General features: G+C 48.6%; 1 protein-coding gene across 2 annotated transcripts in view; it reads left to right on the forward strand.

Annotated features, from left to right (window-relative positions):
• The window catches only part of TIPIN (TIMELESS interacting protein), a 144,852-nt gene that overhangs the window by 50,050 nt on the left and 75,989 nt on the right, over window positions 1-18,813 (forward strand). For both annotated transcript variants that reach the window (XM_063925573.1, XM_063925575.1), the window contains exon 3: window positions 2,165-2,264. In XM_063925573.1, the coding sequence (XP_063781643.1) occupies window positions 2,165-2,264 (100 nt within the window). The remainder of the gene's footprint in view (window positions 1-2,164; window positions 2,265-18,813) is intronic.

The following is an 18,813-nucleotide window of genomic DNA, read 5'->3' on the forward strand; positions in this document are numbered from 1 at the left end:
TTCCAGGGAAAATGGTCGAACCAGGAATCTTGTCTCCACATAAATGTTCTCGAGTTAAGAGCCATTTACAACGGCCTGCTACAAGCAAAGAGCCTTCTTCAGGGTCGTCCTGTCCTGATCCAGTCGGACAACGTAAACCGCCAAGGCGGAACAAGGAGCAGGGCGGCTATGGCGGTGGCCACAAGAATCCTTCGCTGGGCGGAACAGCACGTCAGAGCTCTGTCAGCAGTCTTCCTCCCGGGCGTGGACAACTGGGAACCAGACTTCCTCAGCTGACACGATCTCCATCCGGGAGAGTGGGCTCTTCACCAAGAGGTATTTGCAGAAGGGAATTCCTCTGATAGACATGATGGCGTCTCGCCTCAACAAGAAGCTTCTGAGGTCTTGTTCCAGGTCAAGAGACCCCAAGCCAGTGCAGTGGACGCCCTGGTAACTCCATGGATGTTTCAGTCGGTACATGTGTTTTTTCCGCTTCCTCTCATTCCAAAGGTGCTGGGGATCATACGACGAACAAGGGTTCAGGCGATTCTCGTCGTTCCAGACTGGCCACGCAGGGCCTGGTATCCGGATCTTCGGGAATTGTTTGTGGAAGATCCTTGGTCGCTTCCTCTAAGAGAGGACTTGTTACTGCAGGGGCCCTGCGTGTTTCCGGACTTACCGCAGCTGCGTTTGACGGCGTGGAAGTTGAGCGCCAAATCTTAGCTCGAAAAGGTATTCCTGGGGAGGTCATCCCCACTCTCCTTACGGCTAGGAAGGAGGTTACGGCGAAACATTATCACCGTATTTGGAGAAAGTATGTTTCGTGGTGTGAAACTAAAACTGCTCCTGTGGAGGAATTTCACTTGGGTCGGTTTCTCCATTTTTTGCAGGCAGGCGTCGATGCAGGCCTGAAATAGGGTTCCATCAAAGTTGCAGTTTCTTATGTCTCACTGGTTTGAACCTTTGCGTAAGGTTGAGTTAAAGTTTCTCACTTGGAAGGTGGTCATGCTTTTGGCTCTGGCATCTGCCAGCGAGTGTCAGAGTTGGCGGCCTTATCTCACAAGAGTCCATATTTGATCTGCCATTCGGATAGAGCAGAATTGAGAACTCGTCAACAATTTCTGCCGAAGGTGGTTTCTTCGTTTCATATTAACCAACCTATTGTGGTGCCTGTGGCTACAGATGCTGTGGCGGTTCCAAAGTCTCTTGATGTTGTAAGAGCTTTGAAAATTTACGTCGCCAGAACGGCTCTTACCAGAAAAACACAGGCTTTGTTTGTCCTGTATGCTTCCAACAAGAGTGGAAATCCTGCTTCTAAGCAAACTATTGCACGCTGGATTTGTAATACGATTCAGCAAGCTCATTCTTCGGCTGGGCTACCGTTGCCGAAGTCGGTAAAGGCCCATTCTACCAGAAAAGTGGGCTCATCTTGGGCGGCTGCCCGACGGGTCTCGGCACTTCAGCTTTGCCGAGCAGCTACGTGGTTGAGTTCAAACACCTTTGCTAAGTTTTACAAGTTTGATACCCTGGCTGATGAGGACCTCATGTTTGCTCAATCGGTGCTGCAGAGTTGTCCGCACTCTCCCGCCCGTTCTGGGGCTTTGGTATAGACCCCATGGTCCTTTTGGAGTCCCCAGCATCCTCTAGGACGTAAGAGAAAATAGGATTTTAGTACCTACCGGTAAATCCTTTTCTCCTAGTCCGTAGAGGATGCTGGGCGCCCATCCCAGTGCGGACTGTTACTTGCATGGTATTACAGGTTAAATTTGTTTACATGCGGGTTGTGTATTAGTTATATTCAGCTTGTTGCTGTTGTTAATTCATACTGTTATCTGGTTTCCTGATATTCCGGTTGTACGGTATGTTTGTGGTGTGGGCTGATAAGTTTCTCGCCCTTAGTTTAAACAAAAATCCTTTCCTCAAAATGTCCGTTTCTCCTGGGCACAGTTTTTATAACTGAGGTCTGGAGGAGGGGCATAGAGGGAGGAGCCAGTTCACACCCAGTCAAAGTCTTTTTAGTGTGCCCAAGCTCCTGCGGATCCCGTCTATACCCCATGGTCCTTTTTGGAGTCCCCAGCATCCTCTACGGACTAGGAGAAAAGGATTTACCGGTAGGTACTAAAATTCTATTTTTACATTTTCTGATTTGGTGTAGCAATAATTATACCTTGTGTTTTCTTCTAAGATGACTGGACGAAAAGCATGGGACAGAAAAATACAGAAGAAGAACCTAAGCCAGCTAGAAGGGCAGTGAAGAGACCACAGCCTAAACTGGATGCTGTGCGGTGTGTATCTTGTGCTCCCGACCCAGAGACTGTTCACATCTTAAGGTTCATACACACGGAGCGATATAGCTGAGCGATTTTGACTGTATAGTCAAAATCGCTCAGAAAGGTAGTGCATATCGCTCTGTGTGTACACAGATAGCGATGCGTGTCCCCGCCAGGTCGCTATCGCTGCTAAAAATAGACTGTGCAGGCAAGTCAATTTTGGCTAGGTTGCTGGAAAAGAAAATGCATCCCCTTGCTTAAATGAGTTAGTCAAAATCGCCGGTAAAGTTGGTCAAAATCGCTGGTGAAGTTAGTCAAAATCTTCTACTGCCAGTTCAAGGGAAAACGCTCAGTCAGAATCTCTCATAGTTAAAATCTCTCCGTATGTATGCACCTGAACTGTGCCGAGTGTATTTATAAACCTTACCGATTATGTGTACAACTGAAAGCTGCTGTATCCCCTAGCAAAATATTAGGTGGACCCCATGTGGTCGGCATGCATTAAGTCGACACTGACAAAAGGTCGAAACTGGAAAAGGTCAACGGGTTCAAATCATCAACATTGTAATGGTTGGCAGACTCATGATCAACTCATCTCCACAACTTTTTAAGGTGTTTTTTTTTTTTTTTTTCTCTTACGGCCTAGAGGATGCTGGGGACTCCGTAAGGACCATGGGGAATAGACGGGCTCCACAGGAGACATGGGCACTAAAAAGAACTTTAGATATGGGTGTGCACTGGCTCCTCCCTCTATGCCCCTCCTCCAGACCTCAGTTTGATACTGTGCCCAGAGGAGACTGGGTGCCTTACAGGGAGCTCTCCTGAGTTTCCTGAAAGAAAGAATTTTGTTAGGTTTTTTATTTTCGGGGAGCACTGCTGGCAACAGGCTCCCTGCATCGAGGGACTGAGGAGAGAGAAGCAGACCTACTTAAATGCTAGGCTCTGCTTCTTAGGCTACTGGACACCATTAGCTCCAGAGGGAGTCGGAACGCAGGTCTCTCCTCGCTGTTCGTCCCGGAGCCGCGCCGCCGTCCTCCTCACAGAGCCGGAAGATAGAAACCGGGTGAGTATAAGAAGATAAGAAGACTTCAGAGGCGGCAGAAGACTTCAGATCTTCACTGAGGTAATGCTGCGCGCCATTGCTCCCACACAGAACGCACACGACAGGCACTGATGGGTGCAGGGGGGGGGGGGGGGGCGCCCTGGGCAGCAACTTACACCTCTGGGACTGGTAAAACTAGATATATTGGCTTTGTGAGCAGTATGAGTATCCCCCGCTAGTTTTTGAATGGATTCGAGCGGGACTGAAACCCGCCACTGAGGGGGCGGAGCTTGATCCTCAGCACTTACCAGCGCCATTTTCTCCACAACACACGCTGAGAAGCTGGCTCCCCGGACTCTCCCCTGCTGAACACAGTGACAGAGGGATTTAAAGAAGGGGGGGGGGGCGCACATAATTTGTTGCTATATATATATCTCTATATCCCTATATCTCTATATCCCTATATTCACATGTATATTTATATATATATATATATATATTTATTTATTTATTTTCTCTGACGTCCTAGTGGATGCTGGGAACTCCGTAAGGACCATGGGGAATAGCGGCTCCGCAGGAGACTGGGCACAAAAGTAAAGCTTTAGGACTACCTGGTGTGCACTGGCTCCTCCCCATATGACCCTCTTTCAAGCCTCAGTTAGATTTTTGTGCCCGGCCGAGAAGGGTGCACACTAGGGGCTCTCCTGAGCTTCTTAGTGAAAGTTTAGTTTTAGGTTTTTTATTTTCAGTGAGACCTGCTGGCAACAGGCTCACTGCATCGAGGGACTAAGGGGAGAAGAAGCGAACCTGCCTGCTTGCAGCCAGCTTGGGCTTCTTAGGCTACTGAACACCATTAGCTCCAGAGGGACCGAACACAGGCCCAGCCTCGGAGCTCGGTCCCAGAGCCGCGCCGCCGGCCCCCTTACAGAGCCAGAAGCAAGAAGAGGTCCGGAAAAATCGGCGGCAGAAGACCTCAGTCTTCAACAAGGTAGCGCACAGCACTGCAGCTGTGCGCCATTGTTACTCAGGCACACTTCACACTTCGGTCACTGAGGGTGCAGGGCGCTAGGGGGGGGCGCCCTGAGCAGCAATGTAAACACCTTGGCTGGCATAAATACACCACATATAACCCCCAGGGCTATATGGATGTATTTTAACCCCTGCCAGGACTCACCAAAAAGCGGGAGAAAAGGCCGCCGAGAAGGGGGCGGAGCCTATCTCCTCAGCACACGGGCGCCATTTTCCATCACAGCTCCGCTGGAAGGACGTCTCCCTGACTCTCCCCTGCAGTCCTGCACTACAGAAAAGGGTAAAAAAGAGAGGGGGGCACTAATTTGGCGCAGTTTTAATACTAACAGCAGCTATAAAGGGAAAAGCACATTTTATAGTGGTATTCCTGTCTATATATAGCGCTCTGGTGTGTGCTGGCATACTCTCCCTCTGTCTCCCCAAAGGGCTAGTGGGGTCCTGTCCTCTATCAGAGCATTCCCTGTGTGTGTGCGGTGTGTCGGTACGATTGTGTCGACATGTTTGAGGAGGAAAATGAGATGGAGGCAGAGCAATTGCCTATTATAGAGTTGTCACCCCCTAGGGAGTAGACACCTGAGTGGATGAGCTTATGGAAGGAATTGCGTGACAGTGTCAGCTCTTTACGACAGACAGTTGACGACATGAGACAGCCGGCTACTCAGCTTGTGCCTGTCCAGGGGTCTCAAACGCCATCAGGGGCTTTAAAACGCCCGTTACCTAAAATGGCAGACACAGACACGGATACTGACTCCAGTGTCGATGATGAGGAGACAAACGTGACTTCCACTAGGGCCACACGTTACATGATTGAAGCAATGAAAAATGTATTGCATATCTCTGATAATACAAGTACCACTAAAAAGGGTATTATGTTTGGTGAGCAAAAACTGCCTGTAGTTTTTCCTGTATCCGAGGAATTAAATGAAGTGTGTGATGAGGCGTGGGTTTCCCCCGATAAAAAACTGATAATTCCTAAAAGGTTATTGGCATCGTACCCTTTCCCGCCAGAGGATAGGGCACGTTGGGAAACACCCCCTAGGGTGGATAAAGCGCTCACACGCTTGTCTAAACAGGTAGCACTACCCTCTCCTGATACGGCCGCCCTAAAGGAACCTGCCGATAGAAAGCTGGAGAATATCCTAAAATGTATATACTCTCACACGGGTGTTATACTGCGACCAGCAATCGCCTCAGCCTGGATGTGCAGTGCGGGCCTGGCGTGGTCGGATTCCCTGACTGAAAATATTGATACCCTAGATAGGGACAGTATATTACTGACTATAGAGCATTTGAAGGATGCATTTCTATATATGCGTGATGCACAGAGGGATATTTGCCGACTGGCATCAAGAGTTAGCGCGCTGTCCATTTCTGCAAGAAGAGGTTTATGGACGCGGCAGTGGTCAGGTGATGCGGATTCTAAAAGGCACATGGAAGTATTGCCTTATAAGGGGGAGGAGTTATTTGGGGTAGGTCTATCAGACCTGGTAGCCACGGCAACTGCTGGAAAATCCAAATTTTTACCCCAGGTAGCTTCTCAACCTAAGAAGACGCCGTATTATCAGGCGCAGTCCTTTCGGCCCCATAAGGGCAAGCGGGCAAAGGGCGCCTCATTTCTGCCCCGTGGCAGAGGGAGAGGAAAAAGGCTGCAACAAACAGCCAGTTCCCAGGAACAAAAGCCCTCTCCCGCCTCCGCAAAGTCCTCAGCATGACGCTGGGGCTTTACAAGCGGACTCAGGCACGGTGGGGGCCCGTCTCAAGAAGTTCAGTGCGCAGTGGGCCCACTCGCAAGTGGACCCCTGGATCCTTCAGGTGGTATCTCAGGGGTACAAATTGGAATTCGAGACGTCTCCCCCTCGCCGTTTTCTAAAGTCTGCTTTACCGACGTCTCCCTCAGACAGGGAGGCAGTATTGGAAGCCATTCACAAGCTGTATTCCCAGCAGGTGATAATCAAGGTACCCCTCCTACAACAGGGAAAGGGGTACTATTCCACACTATTTGTGGTACCGAAGCCGGACGGCTCGGTGAGACCAATTTTAAACCTAAAATCCTTGAACACTTACATACAAGGGTTCAAATTCAAGATGGAGTCACTCAGAGCAGTGATTGCAAACCTGGAAGAAGGGGACTATATGGTGTCTCTGGACATCAAAGATGCTTACCTACATGTCCCAATTTACCCTTCTCACCAAGGGTACCTCAGGTTTGTGGTACAGAACTGTCACTATCAGTTTCAGACGCTGCCGTTTGGATTGTCCACGGCACCCCGGGTCTTTACCAAGGTAATGGCCGAAATGATGATACTCCTTCGAAGGAAGGGAGTTTTAGTTATCCCTTACTTGGACGATCTCCTGATAAGGGCAAGATCCAGGGAACAGTTGGAAGTCGGGGTAGCACTATCTCAGATAGTGCTGCGCCAGCACGGTTGGATTCTCAATATTCCAAAATCGCAGCTGATCCCGACGACACGACTTCTATTCCTAGGGATGATCCTGGACACAGTCCAGAAAAAGGTGTTTCTCCCGGAGGAGAAAGCCAGGGAGTTATCCGAACTAGTCAGAAATCTCCTAAAACCAGGCCAAGTCTCAGTGCATCAATGCACAAGGGTCCTGGGAAGGATGGTGGCTTCTTACGAAGCAATCCCATTCGGCAGATTCCACGCAAGAGCCTTCCAGTGGGATCTGCTAGACAAATGGTCCGGGTCGCATCTTCAGATGCATCAGCGGATAATCACCAAGGACAAGGGTGTCTCTCCTGTGGTGGTTGCAGAGTGCTCATCTTCTAGAGGGCCGCAGATTCGGCATTCAGGACTGGGTCCTGGTGACCACGGATGCCAGCCTGAGAGGCTGGGGAGCAGTCACACAGGGAAGAAATTTCCAGGGCTTGTGGTCAAGCCTGGAGACATCACTTCACATAAATATCCTGGAGCGAAGGGCCATCTACATTGCTCTAAGCCTAGCAAGACCTCTGCTTCAAGGTCAGCCGGTGCTGATCCAGTCAGACAACATCACGGCAGTCGCCCACGTAAACAGACAGGGCGGCACAAGAAGCAGGAGGGCAATGGCAGAAGTTGCAAGGATTCTTCGCTGGGCGGAAAAATCATGTGATAGCACTGTCAGCAGTGTTCATTCCGGGAGTGGACAACTGGGAAGCAGACTTCCTCAGCAGACACGACCTCCACCCGGGAGAGTGGGGACTTCACCAAGAAGTCTTCCACATGATTGTGAACCGTTGGGAAAAACCAAAGGTGGACATGATGGCGTCCCGCCTCAACAAAAAACTAGACAGGTATTGTGCCAGGTCAAGGGACCCTCAGGCAATAGCTGTGGACGCTCTGGTAACACCGTGGGTGTACCAGTCAGTGTATGTGTTCCCTCCTCTGCCTCTCATACCCAAGGTACTGAGAATCATAAGAAGGAGAGGAGTAAGGACTATACTCGTGGCTCCGGATTGGCCAAGAAGGACTTGGTACCCGGAACTTCAAGAGATGCTCACAGAGGACCCGTGGCCTCTACCTCTAAGAAGGGACCTGCTCCAGCAGGGACCCTGTCTGTTCCAAGACTTACCGCGGCTGCGTTTGACGGCATGGCGGTTGAACGCCGGATCCTGAAGGAAAAAGGCATTCCGGATGAAGTCATCCCTACCCTGATCAAAGCCAGGAAGGATGTAACCGTACAGCATTATCACCGTATTTGGCGTAAATATGTTGCGTGGTGCGAGGCCAGGAAGGCCCCTACAGAGGAATTTCAACTGGGTCGTTTCCTGCATTTCCTGCAAACAGGACGGTCTATGGGCCTAAAATTAGGGTCCATTAAGGTTCAAATTTCGGCCCTGTCGATTTTCTTCCAGAAAGAACTGGCTTCAGTTCCTGAAGTTCAGACGTTTGTCAAGGGGGTACTGCATATACAGCCTCCTTTTGTGCCTCCAGTGGCACCTTGGGATCTCAATGTAGTTTTGGGGTTCCTAAAATCACATTGGTTTGAACCACTCACCACTGTGGACTTAAAATATCTCACATGGAAAGTGGCAATGCTGTTGGCCCTGGCTTCAGCCAGGCGTGTCTCAGAATTGGCGGCTTTATCCTATAAAAGCCCTTACCTAATTTTTCATACGGACAGGGCAGAATTGAGGACTCGTCCTCAATTTCTCCCTAAGGTGGTTTCAGCGTTTCTCTTGAACCAGCCTATTGTGGTACCTGCGGCTACTAGGGACTTGGAGAACTCCAAGTTGCTGGACGTAGTCAGGGCCCTGAAAATATATGTTTCCAGGACGGCTGGAGTCAGAAAATCTGACTCGCTGTTTATCCTGTATGCACCCAACAAGCTGGGTGCTCCTGCTTCTAAGCAGACTATTGCTCGTTGGATTTGTAGTACAATTCAGCTTGCACATTCTGTGGCAGGCCTGCCACAGCCAAAATCTGTAAAAGCCCATTCCACAAGGAAGGTGGGCTCATCTTGGGCGGCTGCCCGAGGGATCTCGGCTTTACAACTTTGCCGAGCAGCTACTTGGTCAGGGGCAAACACGTTTGCTAAATTCTACAAATTTGATACCCTGGCTGAGGAGGACCTGGAGTTCTCTCATTCGGTGCTGCAGAGTCATCCGCACTCTCCCGTCCGTTTGGGAGCTTTGGTATAATCCCCATGGTCCTGACGGAGTTCCCAGCATCCACTAGGACGTCAGAGAAAATAAGAATTTACTTACCGATAATTCTATTTCTCGTAGTCCGTAGTGGATGCTGGGCGCCCATCCCAAGTGCGGATTGTCTGCAATACTTGTACATAGTTATTGTTACAAAAATCGGGTTATTATTGTTGTGAGCCATCTTTTCAGAGGCTCCTCTGTTATCATGCTGTTAACTGGGTTCAGATCACAGGTTGTACGGTGTGATTGGTGTGGCTGGTATGAGTCTTACCCGGGATTCAAAATCCTTCCTTATTGTGTACGCTCGTCCGGGCACAGTATCCTAACTGAGGCTTGGAGGAGGGTCATAGGGGGAGGAGCCAGTGCACACCAGGTAGTCCTAAAGCTTTAATTTTGTGCCCAGTCTCCTGCGGAGCCGCTATTCCCCATGGTCCTTACGGAGTTCCCAGCATCCACTACGGACTACGAGAAATAGAATTATCGGTAAGTAAATTCTTATTATAATATATATATATATATATATATATATATATATATATATATATATATATATATATATATATATATATATATATATATATATATATATATATATATATATATTAATTATAGTCCAATATATATAAAGCGCTGTCTGGGTTTTTTTTCCAAAGTCATTGGTGCTGTGTGTGTGCTGGCATTCTCCCTCTCTCCCTCTCTCCCTCTCTCCCTCTCTCCTAAGGGCCTTGTGGGGGAACTGTCTCCAGCTTAGAGATTTCCCTGAGTGTGTTGGGTGTCGGTACGCATGTGTCGGCATGTCTGAAGCGGAAGGCTCTAATAGGGAGGAGGTGGAGCAAATTAGTGTGGTGTCTCCGTTGGCAACGCCGACACCTGACTGGGTGGATATGTGGAATGTTATAAATGCAAATGTGAATTTATTACACAAGAGGTTGGACATAGCAGAGTCCAGGGAATGTTCAGGGAGTCTAGCCCTGCCTTTTACTATGTCGCAGGGACCTTCTGGGTCTCAAAAGCGCCCACTATCCCAAGTTGTAGACACGGATACCGACACGGATTCTGACTCCAGTGTCGACTATGATGCGAAGTTGCAGCCAAAATTGGCTAACAGTATTCATTACATGATTATTGCAATAAAGGAGGTGTTACATATCACAGATGACCCCTCTGTCCCTGACACGAGGGTGCGCATGTATAAGGAAGAGAAACTTGAGGTAACCTTTCCCCCATCTCATGAGCTGAACGAGTTATTTGAAAAGGCTTGGGAATCTCCAGACAAAAAACTGCAGATTCCCAAAAGGATTCTTATGGCGTATCCTTTCCCGGCTAAGGACAGGATACGGTGGGAATCCTCCCCAAGGGTGGACAAAGCGTTGACATGCTTATCCAAAAAGGTAGCGCTGCCATCTCAAGATACCGCAACCCTCAAGGATCCTGCTGATCGCAGGCAGGAGACTACCTTGAAGTCAATTTACACACATACTGGTACCTTACTCAGACCGGCGATAGCGTCGGCTTGGGTTTGTAGCGCTGCAGCAGCGTGGACAGATACCTTATCTGCTGATAAAGATACGCTGGATAAGGAAACCATTTGATTGACCCTGGGTCATATTAAAGATGCTGTCCTATATATGAGAGATGCTCAGAGAGACGTTGGCCTACTGGGTTCCAGAGCCAACGCTATGGCGATTTCTGCTAGACGCGCCCTATGGACCCGACAATGGACGGGTGATGCCGACTCGAAGAGGCATATGGAGGTTTTGCCTTTACAAGGGTGAGGAATTGTTTTGGGAAGGTCTCGCGGACCTAGTTTCCACAGTTACGGCAGGTAAATCAACTTTTTAGCCTTATGTTTCCTCACAGCCTAAGAAAACGCCACATTATCAGATGCAGTCTTTTCGGTCGCATAAACCCAAGAGAGTACGGGGATCTTCCTTTCTTGCCAGAGGTAAGGGCAGGGGGAAAAAGCTGCCAACCACAGCTAGTTCCCAGGAGCAGAAGTCCTCCCCGGCCTCTACAAAATCCACTGCGTGACGCTGGGGCTCCGCTGAGGGAGTCCGCCCCAGTGGGGGCACATCTTCGACTTTTCAGCCACGTCTGGGTTCACTCACAGGTGGATCCTGGGCAATAGAATTTTTTTCCCAGGGTTATATGCTGGAATTCGAAGAGGTGCCTCCTCGCCGGTTTTTCAAATCGGCCCTACCGGCTTCTCCCCCAGAGAGGGAGATAGTTTTAAATGCAATTCAAAAATTGTGTCTTCAACAAGTGGTGGTCAAAGTTCCCCTGCTTCAGCAGGGGATGGGGTATTACTCAACCCTGTTTGTAGTCCCGAAACCGGACGGTTCGGTCAGACCCATTTTAAATTTAAAATCCATAAACCTATACTTAAAAAGGTTCAAGTTCAAGATGGAATCGCTCAGAGCGATCATCGCCAGCCTGGAAGGGGGGGATTATATGGTGTCCCTGGACATAAATGATGCATACCTTCATGTCCCCATATAGCCGCCTCATCAGGTGTTCCTGAGATTTGCTGTACAGGATTGTCATTACCACTTTCAGACGTTGCCGTTTGGGCTTTCCACGGCCCCGAGGATTTTCACCAAGGTAATGGCGGAAATGATGGTGCTCCTGCGCAAGCAGGGTGTCACAATTATCCCGTACTTGGACGATCTCCTAATAAAAGCGAGATCAAGAGAGCAGTTGCTGAACAGAGTATCACTTTCCCTGAGGGTGTTGCAGCAGCACGGCTGGATTCTCAATATCCCGAAGTCACAGTTGGTGCCAATGACCCGTTTGCCTTTCTTAGGCATGATTCTGGATACAGACCAGAAAAGGGTTTATCTCCCGATGGAATAGGCCCAAGAACTCATGAATTTGGTCAGGGACCTCTTGAAGCCAAAAAGGGTGTCGGTGCATCACTGCACTCGAGTTCTGGGAAAGATGGTGGCGTCTTACGAGGCCATTCCATTCGGCAGGTTCCATGCGAGGACTTTTCAATGGGACCTTCTGGACAAGTGGTCCGGGTCATATCTACAGATTCATCAGATGATCAGCCTGTCCCCCAGGGCCAGGGTATCTCTACTGTGGTGGCTGCAGAGCAGGTTCGGCATTCAGGACTGGGTTCTGGTAACCACTGACGCGAGCCTCCGAGGTTGGGGAGCAGTCACACGGAAGAAACTTCCAAGGTCTCTGGTCAAGCCAGGAGGCTTGTCTTCACATCAACGTACTGGAGTTAAGGGCCATATACAACAGCCTTCGTCAAGCGGAGAATTTGCTTCGCGACCTACCGGTTCTGATTCAGTCAGACAACATCACCGCAGTGGCTCATGTAAACCGCCAAGGCGGAACAAAGAGCAGAGTGGCAATGGCAGAAGCCACCAGGATTCTTCGCTGGGCGGAAAATCATGTAAACGCTCTGACACCAGTCTTCATTCCGGGAGTGGACAACTGGGAAGCAGACTTCCTCAGCAGACACCATCTACATCCAGGAGAGTGGGGACTTCATCAGGAAGTCTTCACAGAGATTGCAAGTCAGTGGGGACTGCCTCAGATAGACATGATGGCGTCACGCCTCAACAAGAAACTACCGAGGTATTGCGCAAGGTCAAGGGACCCTCAGGCGGTGGCAGTGGACGCCCTGGTGACACCGTGGGTGTTCCAGTCGGTCTATGTGTTTCCTCCTCTTCCTCTCATCTCCAAGATATTGAGAATCATAAGACGAAGAGGAGTACAGACAATTCTCATTGTTCCAGATTGGCCTCGAAGGGCCTGGTATCCGGATCTGCAGGAAATGCTCACAGAAGATCCGTGGCCGCCTCCTCTCAGAGAGGACCTGTTACAACAGGGGCCCTGTCTGTTCCAAGACTTACCGCGGCTGCGTTTGACGGCATGGCGGTTGAACGCCGGATCCTAGCAGAAAAGGGCATTCCGGATGAGGTCATTCCTACTCTAATAAAGGCTAGAAAGGACGTGACAGCAAAACATTATCACCGTATATAGCGGAAGTATGTATCTTGGTGTGAGTCCAGGAATGCTCCTCCGGAAGAATTCCATCTGGGCCGTTTCCTTCACTTCCTACAGTCTGGAGTGAATTTGGGCCTAAAATTAGGCTCCATTAAGGTTCAGATTTCGGCCCTATCCATTTTCTTTCAGAAGGAATTGGCTTCTCTCCCAGAAGTACAGACCTTTGTGAAGGGAGTGCTGCATATCCAGCCTCCTTTTGTACCTCCAGTGGTACCCTGGGACCTTAACGTGGTGTAGCGGTTCCTTAAGTCTCACTGGTTTGAGCCTCTTTAAATGGTGGAATTAAAGTTTCTCACTTGGAAAGAGGTCATGCTGTTGGCCTTGGCATCGGCAAGGGGAGTGTCTGCGTTGGCGGCTTTATCGCACAAAAGCCCCTATCTGATTTTCCATGTGGATAGAGCGGAGTTGCGGACTCGTCCTCAATTTTTGCTCAAGGTGGTTTCATCTTTTCATATGAACCAACCTATTGTGGTGCCTGTGGCTACGTGGGACTTGGAGGATTCCGAGTTCCTTGATGTCGTCAGGGCTTTGAAAGTTTATGTGGCCAGAACGGCTCGGGTTAGGAAAACAGAGGCACTGTTTGTCCTGTATGCAGCCAACAAGGTAGGCGCTCCTGCTTCTAAGCAGACTATTGCTCGCTGGATCTGTAACACGATTCAGCAGGCTCATTCTACGGCTGGATTGGCGTTACCGAATTCTGTAAAGGCCCACTCCACTAGGAAGGTGCGCTCTTCTTGGGCGGCTGCCCGAGGTGTCTCGGCGTTACAGCTTTGCCGAGTGGCGACTTGGTCGGGTTCAAACACCTTTGCAAAGTTCTACAAGTTTGATACCCTGGCTGATGAGGACCTCATGTTTGCTCAATCAGTGCTGCAGAGTCATCCGCACTCTCCTGCCCGTTTTGGAGCTTTGGTATAATCCCCATGGTTCTTACGAAGTCCCCAGCATCCTCTAGGACGAACATGGCACTGGATATTCAAATTCAGTAACACTCCTCCCCTCCATACTCCCCGAGTACCTCAGTGTTTTTTTCTGTGCTCGTCGGAGCAACAGGGCTGGTGTGGGGGGCTCCCACACTTAGTGAATATTTTTATTTTTACAACTTAAGACGCATCCCTTCCCAGTTTCTACAAAAAACATCGGTCCGAGATGGTGCCGCTGCACGGAATCTAGTTTCCTGCCATTGCCTCCACCGGTACCAAGATGAAAATACTCGGCTCCGGCGTTCAAAGCCTTTAGACTTCAGTCCTTTCAAGGCTGTGGTAGAGAAACAGCCATGCCTTGTAACGCCAGGGCGCTAAAGTCAACAACAAGCCAGTGGCTTGACGGGCTCCAAGGCCATCTCGGATTTTCAATTGTGGGAGCGCGCCTTCAGACGTTACATTTGCCGGGATTCCAGACATCCACTGATGGATGTATCCGCAATTTAGTGTTAAAAGAAACCTGTCTCCCGCCACTGCGCTTTTTCAAGACAGGACTGTCTCTGTCGGACGACAAGAAGGCGTTTTGGCAGATTGCCGTTCAGTCTCTGCTGGATTCAGCAGTTTTTAATTCCAGCCCTGGTACACCAACAAGGTCAGGGTTATTATTCCCGTCTGTTTGTGGTACCGAAGCCAGAGGGCTCCGTCAGTCTCAATCAGTAAGTCACTTAATACAGATTGAAGATGGATTTTCTGCGGTCAGTAATTGCAGATTTGAAGCCACAAGATTGCATGATTGCGCTTGATCTCAAGGATGCGTACTTACACATTCCGATTTGGTCACCTCATCAGAGGTTCTTGCGTTTTGCAATACGCCACAACCATTAACAGGCTCTACCGTTTGGCCTCTCGTCAGCGCCTCGGGTATTCACCAAAGTGATGTCTGTGATGATAGCTCATCTCAGATCCCTGGCAGTGACAATCGTTTCGTACTTAGACAATCTGCTCATAAAAGCTCCGTCTCAACAGATGCTCCTCCAACTTGCGCTGCTAACGTACACCACGGTTGGAGTGTCAACTTCAAGAAATCGCATCTAATTCCGTCTCAACGACTTCAATTCCTAGGTATGATTCTCGATACGGTAAATCAAAGAATTTACCTACTACAACAGAAAGTACAGATTATTCGCCATCTGGTACAATTAGTGCTCAAGCCACGCACACTCTCTGTACATTTTGTGTATTCGCCTATTAGGAACAATGGTGGTGGCTTTCGAAGCGCTTCAGTTCGGAAGATTTCACTCGCGTCCATTTCAACAGCATGTGCTCGCACAGTGGTCGGCCTCGCATCTGCAGATTCCCTACAGGGTGAGGTTGTCGGCAAGGGCGAGGGTGTCTCTACTCTGGGGCTCAAGGTACACAATTTAACCGCAGGCGGCGGCTGGAATTGAATAATTCTAACGGCGAACGTGAGTCTCAGAGGTTGGGGAGCTGTAGTTCAAAATTGTCAGCGACAGGGTCTCTGGGCGGATCACGACAAATTGCTGTCTATAAATGTCCTGGAACTCCGCGCAATTTACAATGCACTACGACAAGGTCTCAGACTGTCCAAGTGCAGTCAGACAACGCGACGGCAGTCGCATACATCAACAACCAAGGAGGAATGAGAAGCCGCATGGCAATGCGGGAAGTAGCTCGAATCCTCAATTGGCCAAAATACCACCAGGTGATATTGTCGGCAGGGTTCCTTCTGGGAGTGGACAACTGGGAGGCGGATTATCTCAGCCGTCGGGATTTTCATCCAGGAGAATGGGCATTAAATCCAGAGGTGGTTCAAAGGTTGGTCCACAGGTGGGGTTACCCTCAGGTGGACCTGATGGCATCTCGCCACAATTACAAACGCCCCACTATGTGTCCAGAACGAGAGATCCAAGGGCAGTGGCGGTTGATGCTCTCACAATCTCGTGGCTGTACAGCCTCGTGTATCTGTTTCCACCGTTTCCGCTGCTCTCTCGGTTGCTAAAACGGATCAAAAGAGAGTCCGTCATAGTCATACTAGTGGTGCCTCATTGGTCTCGGAGAGCTTGGTTCTCGGATCTCCGCGGACTAATCGCAGACGATCCTTGGGCGCTCCTACTACGTCCAGACCTGTTGCAACAGGGTCCGTTCTTTTACCCCGATTTAGCGTGGCTGTTGAGACCGCCCTCTGAAGAAGAGAGGGCATTACAGTATCGGTTATACCAACCATGTTACGAGCTAGGAAGCCGGTTACGGCAGCTCATTATTACAGAATTTGGCGTGCCTATATAGGTTGGTGTGAAGCTCGGAAGTTTCCGACATCATCTTTCAAGTTATCCCGTCTTTTGTTATTTCTACAGATGGGGTTAGATGGAGGACTGCGTTTATCTACACTAAAGGTGCAGGTATCTGCGTTGTCAATTTATTTTCAAAGACGATTGGCTCTATTGCCGTCAGTACACACTTTTCTACAAGGTGTCCTCAGAGTACAGCCTCCATTCATTCCACCTACAGCGCCATGGGACTTGAATCTTGTTTTAGATTTCTTAGTCTTCATATTTTGAACCCTTACAGCAAGTGGATATAAAGTTTCTCACTTGGAAAACAATTTTTCTTCTAGCCTTAGCTTCGGCAAGGCGTGTTTCAGATTTGGGTTCCTTGTCATGCAAGCCACCGTATTTGGTGTTTCATGATGACAGAGCGGAACTTCGGACGAATCCCGCTTTCTTACCAAAGGTAGTGTCATCTTTTCACATCAATCAACCAATAGTAGTTCCTGTGTTGACAGCACATTCTGGAACTCTGGATGTGGTACGCGCATTACGCGTTTCTGTATCCCGAATGTCTACAGTTCGTAAGACGGATACGTTGTTTGTTTTCTATGATGCTGCCAAGATGGGTTGGCCAGTTTCTAAGCAGACCTTATCCAGATGGATAAAACTGACTATACGTCAGGCTTACCTTAATGCTAGGTTACAGCCGCATACATCAGTAGCAGCTCATTCCACACGTTCTGTGGGAACTTCATGGGCAGCTGGTCGTGGAGCTTCTACGACGCAGCTTTGCCGTGCGGCTACATGGTCTTCAGTGCACACGTTTGTGCGCTTTTACAAGTTTGATACGTTTTGCGGCATCAGCATCTAGCTTTGGCCGCCTAGTGTTACAGGTGTCAAACAGCTCTCCCGCCCACGGGGGAAGCTTTGGTACGTCCCAAGAGTACTCCAGTGACCCCTAGTGGATGAAAAAGAAAATAGGATTTTGGTACTTACCAGGTAAATCCTTTTCTTTGAATCCATAGGGGGCACTGGACGCCCACCCAGAGCAGTTTTACCTGGTTTGTAGTAAGCTCAGGGGATCTTATGGTAACACATTTTCACCGACTGGTTCAAATTTTCAAGTTCTATCGGTTATGGTGTCAACTGTTTCGTTGTCAGTTACGTTATGTGTCAACTTTATAGTTGTCTGTTATGTTATAGGTAATTCTCCATTGTCAACCTCTCTATCGCTCCTATTCGGCTCGGTAAAAAACACTGAGGTACTCGGTAAGTATGGAGGGGAGGAGTGTTACTGAATTTGAATATTCAGTGCCCTATTCCTTTTGGAAGCCGTCCATATCCCAAGAGTACTCCAGTGCCCCCTATGGATTCAAAGAAAAGGATTTACCTGGTAAGTACCAAAATCCTATTTTTTAGTGCCCATGTCTCCTGCGGTGCCCGTCTATTCCCCATGGTCATTACGGAGTCCCCAGCATCCTCTACGGACTAGGAGAAAAATATTTACCGGTAGGTTTAAAATCTTATTTTTCTTTGGTTGTTGCATTTTTTTTTTTTTTTACTCCTTTTTCATACTTTACTGTCCACTTGGACTACGATTGGGAATAGTAACCTGTGCCGAACGCAGTGGTGGCGGAGTGAGGCATCTCGCTCGCAGGACACAGTACAATAATTGTGGTTCCCTGTGCTGTAACGGTGAAAACACCAAAAATAAAAATGTTGCAATCTTTTTATGTCAACCTTTGTGTCAACCTAATGCATGTCAACATTGTAGATCTACTATACCACACCTGCACAAAATAGAGTGGGGATGATAGAATACAAAATACTTTATTATTTGCATGTTTACTATGTGACACGAGTATGAGGAAATTATGTTGCCATGATCGCAATTTGTATCTTTTTTTTTGGTGTGGAAATTTTACATAGAAAATACAGAAACTAGGAATGTAAATCCCTCCCAACCCACAAAATAAATAAAACACTGAGTGTAGTCAATGCCGTGTCGAAAAGAAAAACAGGAAATGCATAAGTATAAGCAAGATCAATGTCTAGATAATAAGAAATACAATAAATATCTTGAGAAACCACATCCATCATGAAGCATCATGTTGACTGTCTCTCCAGATGCCAACCCATCAGTGTGGGGATCCCCTCTATCCCTAGCTGTATAATAAATAGAAACAGTATAAAAATCTTGTATGTTCATATTTATGTATGCAATTACACTTGGTATAAATAAATCTTTCACGTCCCACCGCTTCATTCATCAGCTGACATCACTAAGCAAATGTAGGGCCTCTAGTGGCCATCCAAGTGCAGGCAATATAGACCTTGGACAGGGTCAAAGCATTAGTATACCTGTCAGAGACGCAAACCAAAAATACAGATTTTTAGGAGATAAAACAGGAATGATACCCCTGTTCTAAAAGTACAGTTAGTGACCTGAACCCAAAATACTTGGACAACAGAGCATTCCCAGAGGGGGATATACAAAATGCCGCTGGACTAGATCGAAACACAGACGACGGAATCCCGTACGGCAGCATAATGCCCGCATAAAAATCCCGATGGTGCTCGGGCTCCCAGCGTCCAAAAAAATAGATGCCTGGAATCCCGAACG

Source organism: Pseudophryne corroboree, chromosome 6 (genome assembly GCF_028390025.1).
Source record: "Pseudophryne corroboree isolate aPseCor3 chromosome 6, aPseCor3.hap2, whole genome shotgun sequence".
NCBI lineage: Eukaryota > Metazoa > Chordata > Amphibia > Anura > Myobatrachidae > Pseudophryne > Pseudophryne corroboree.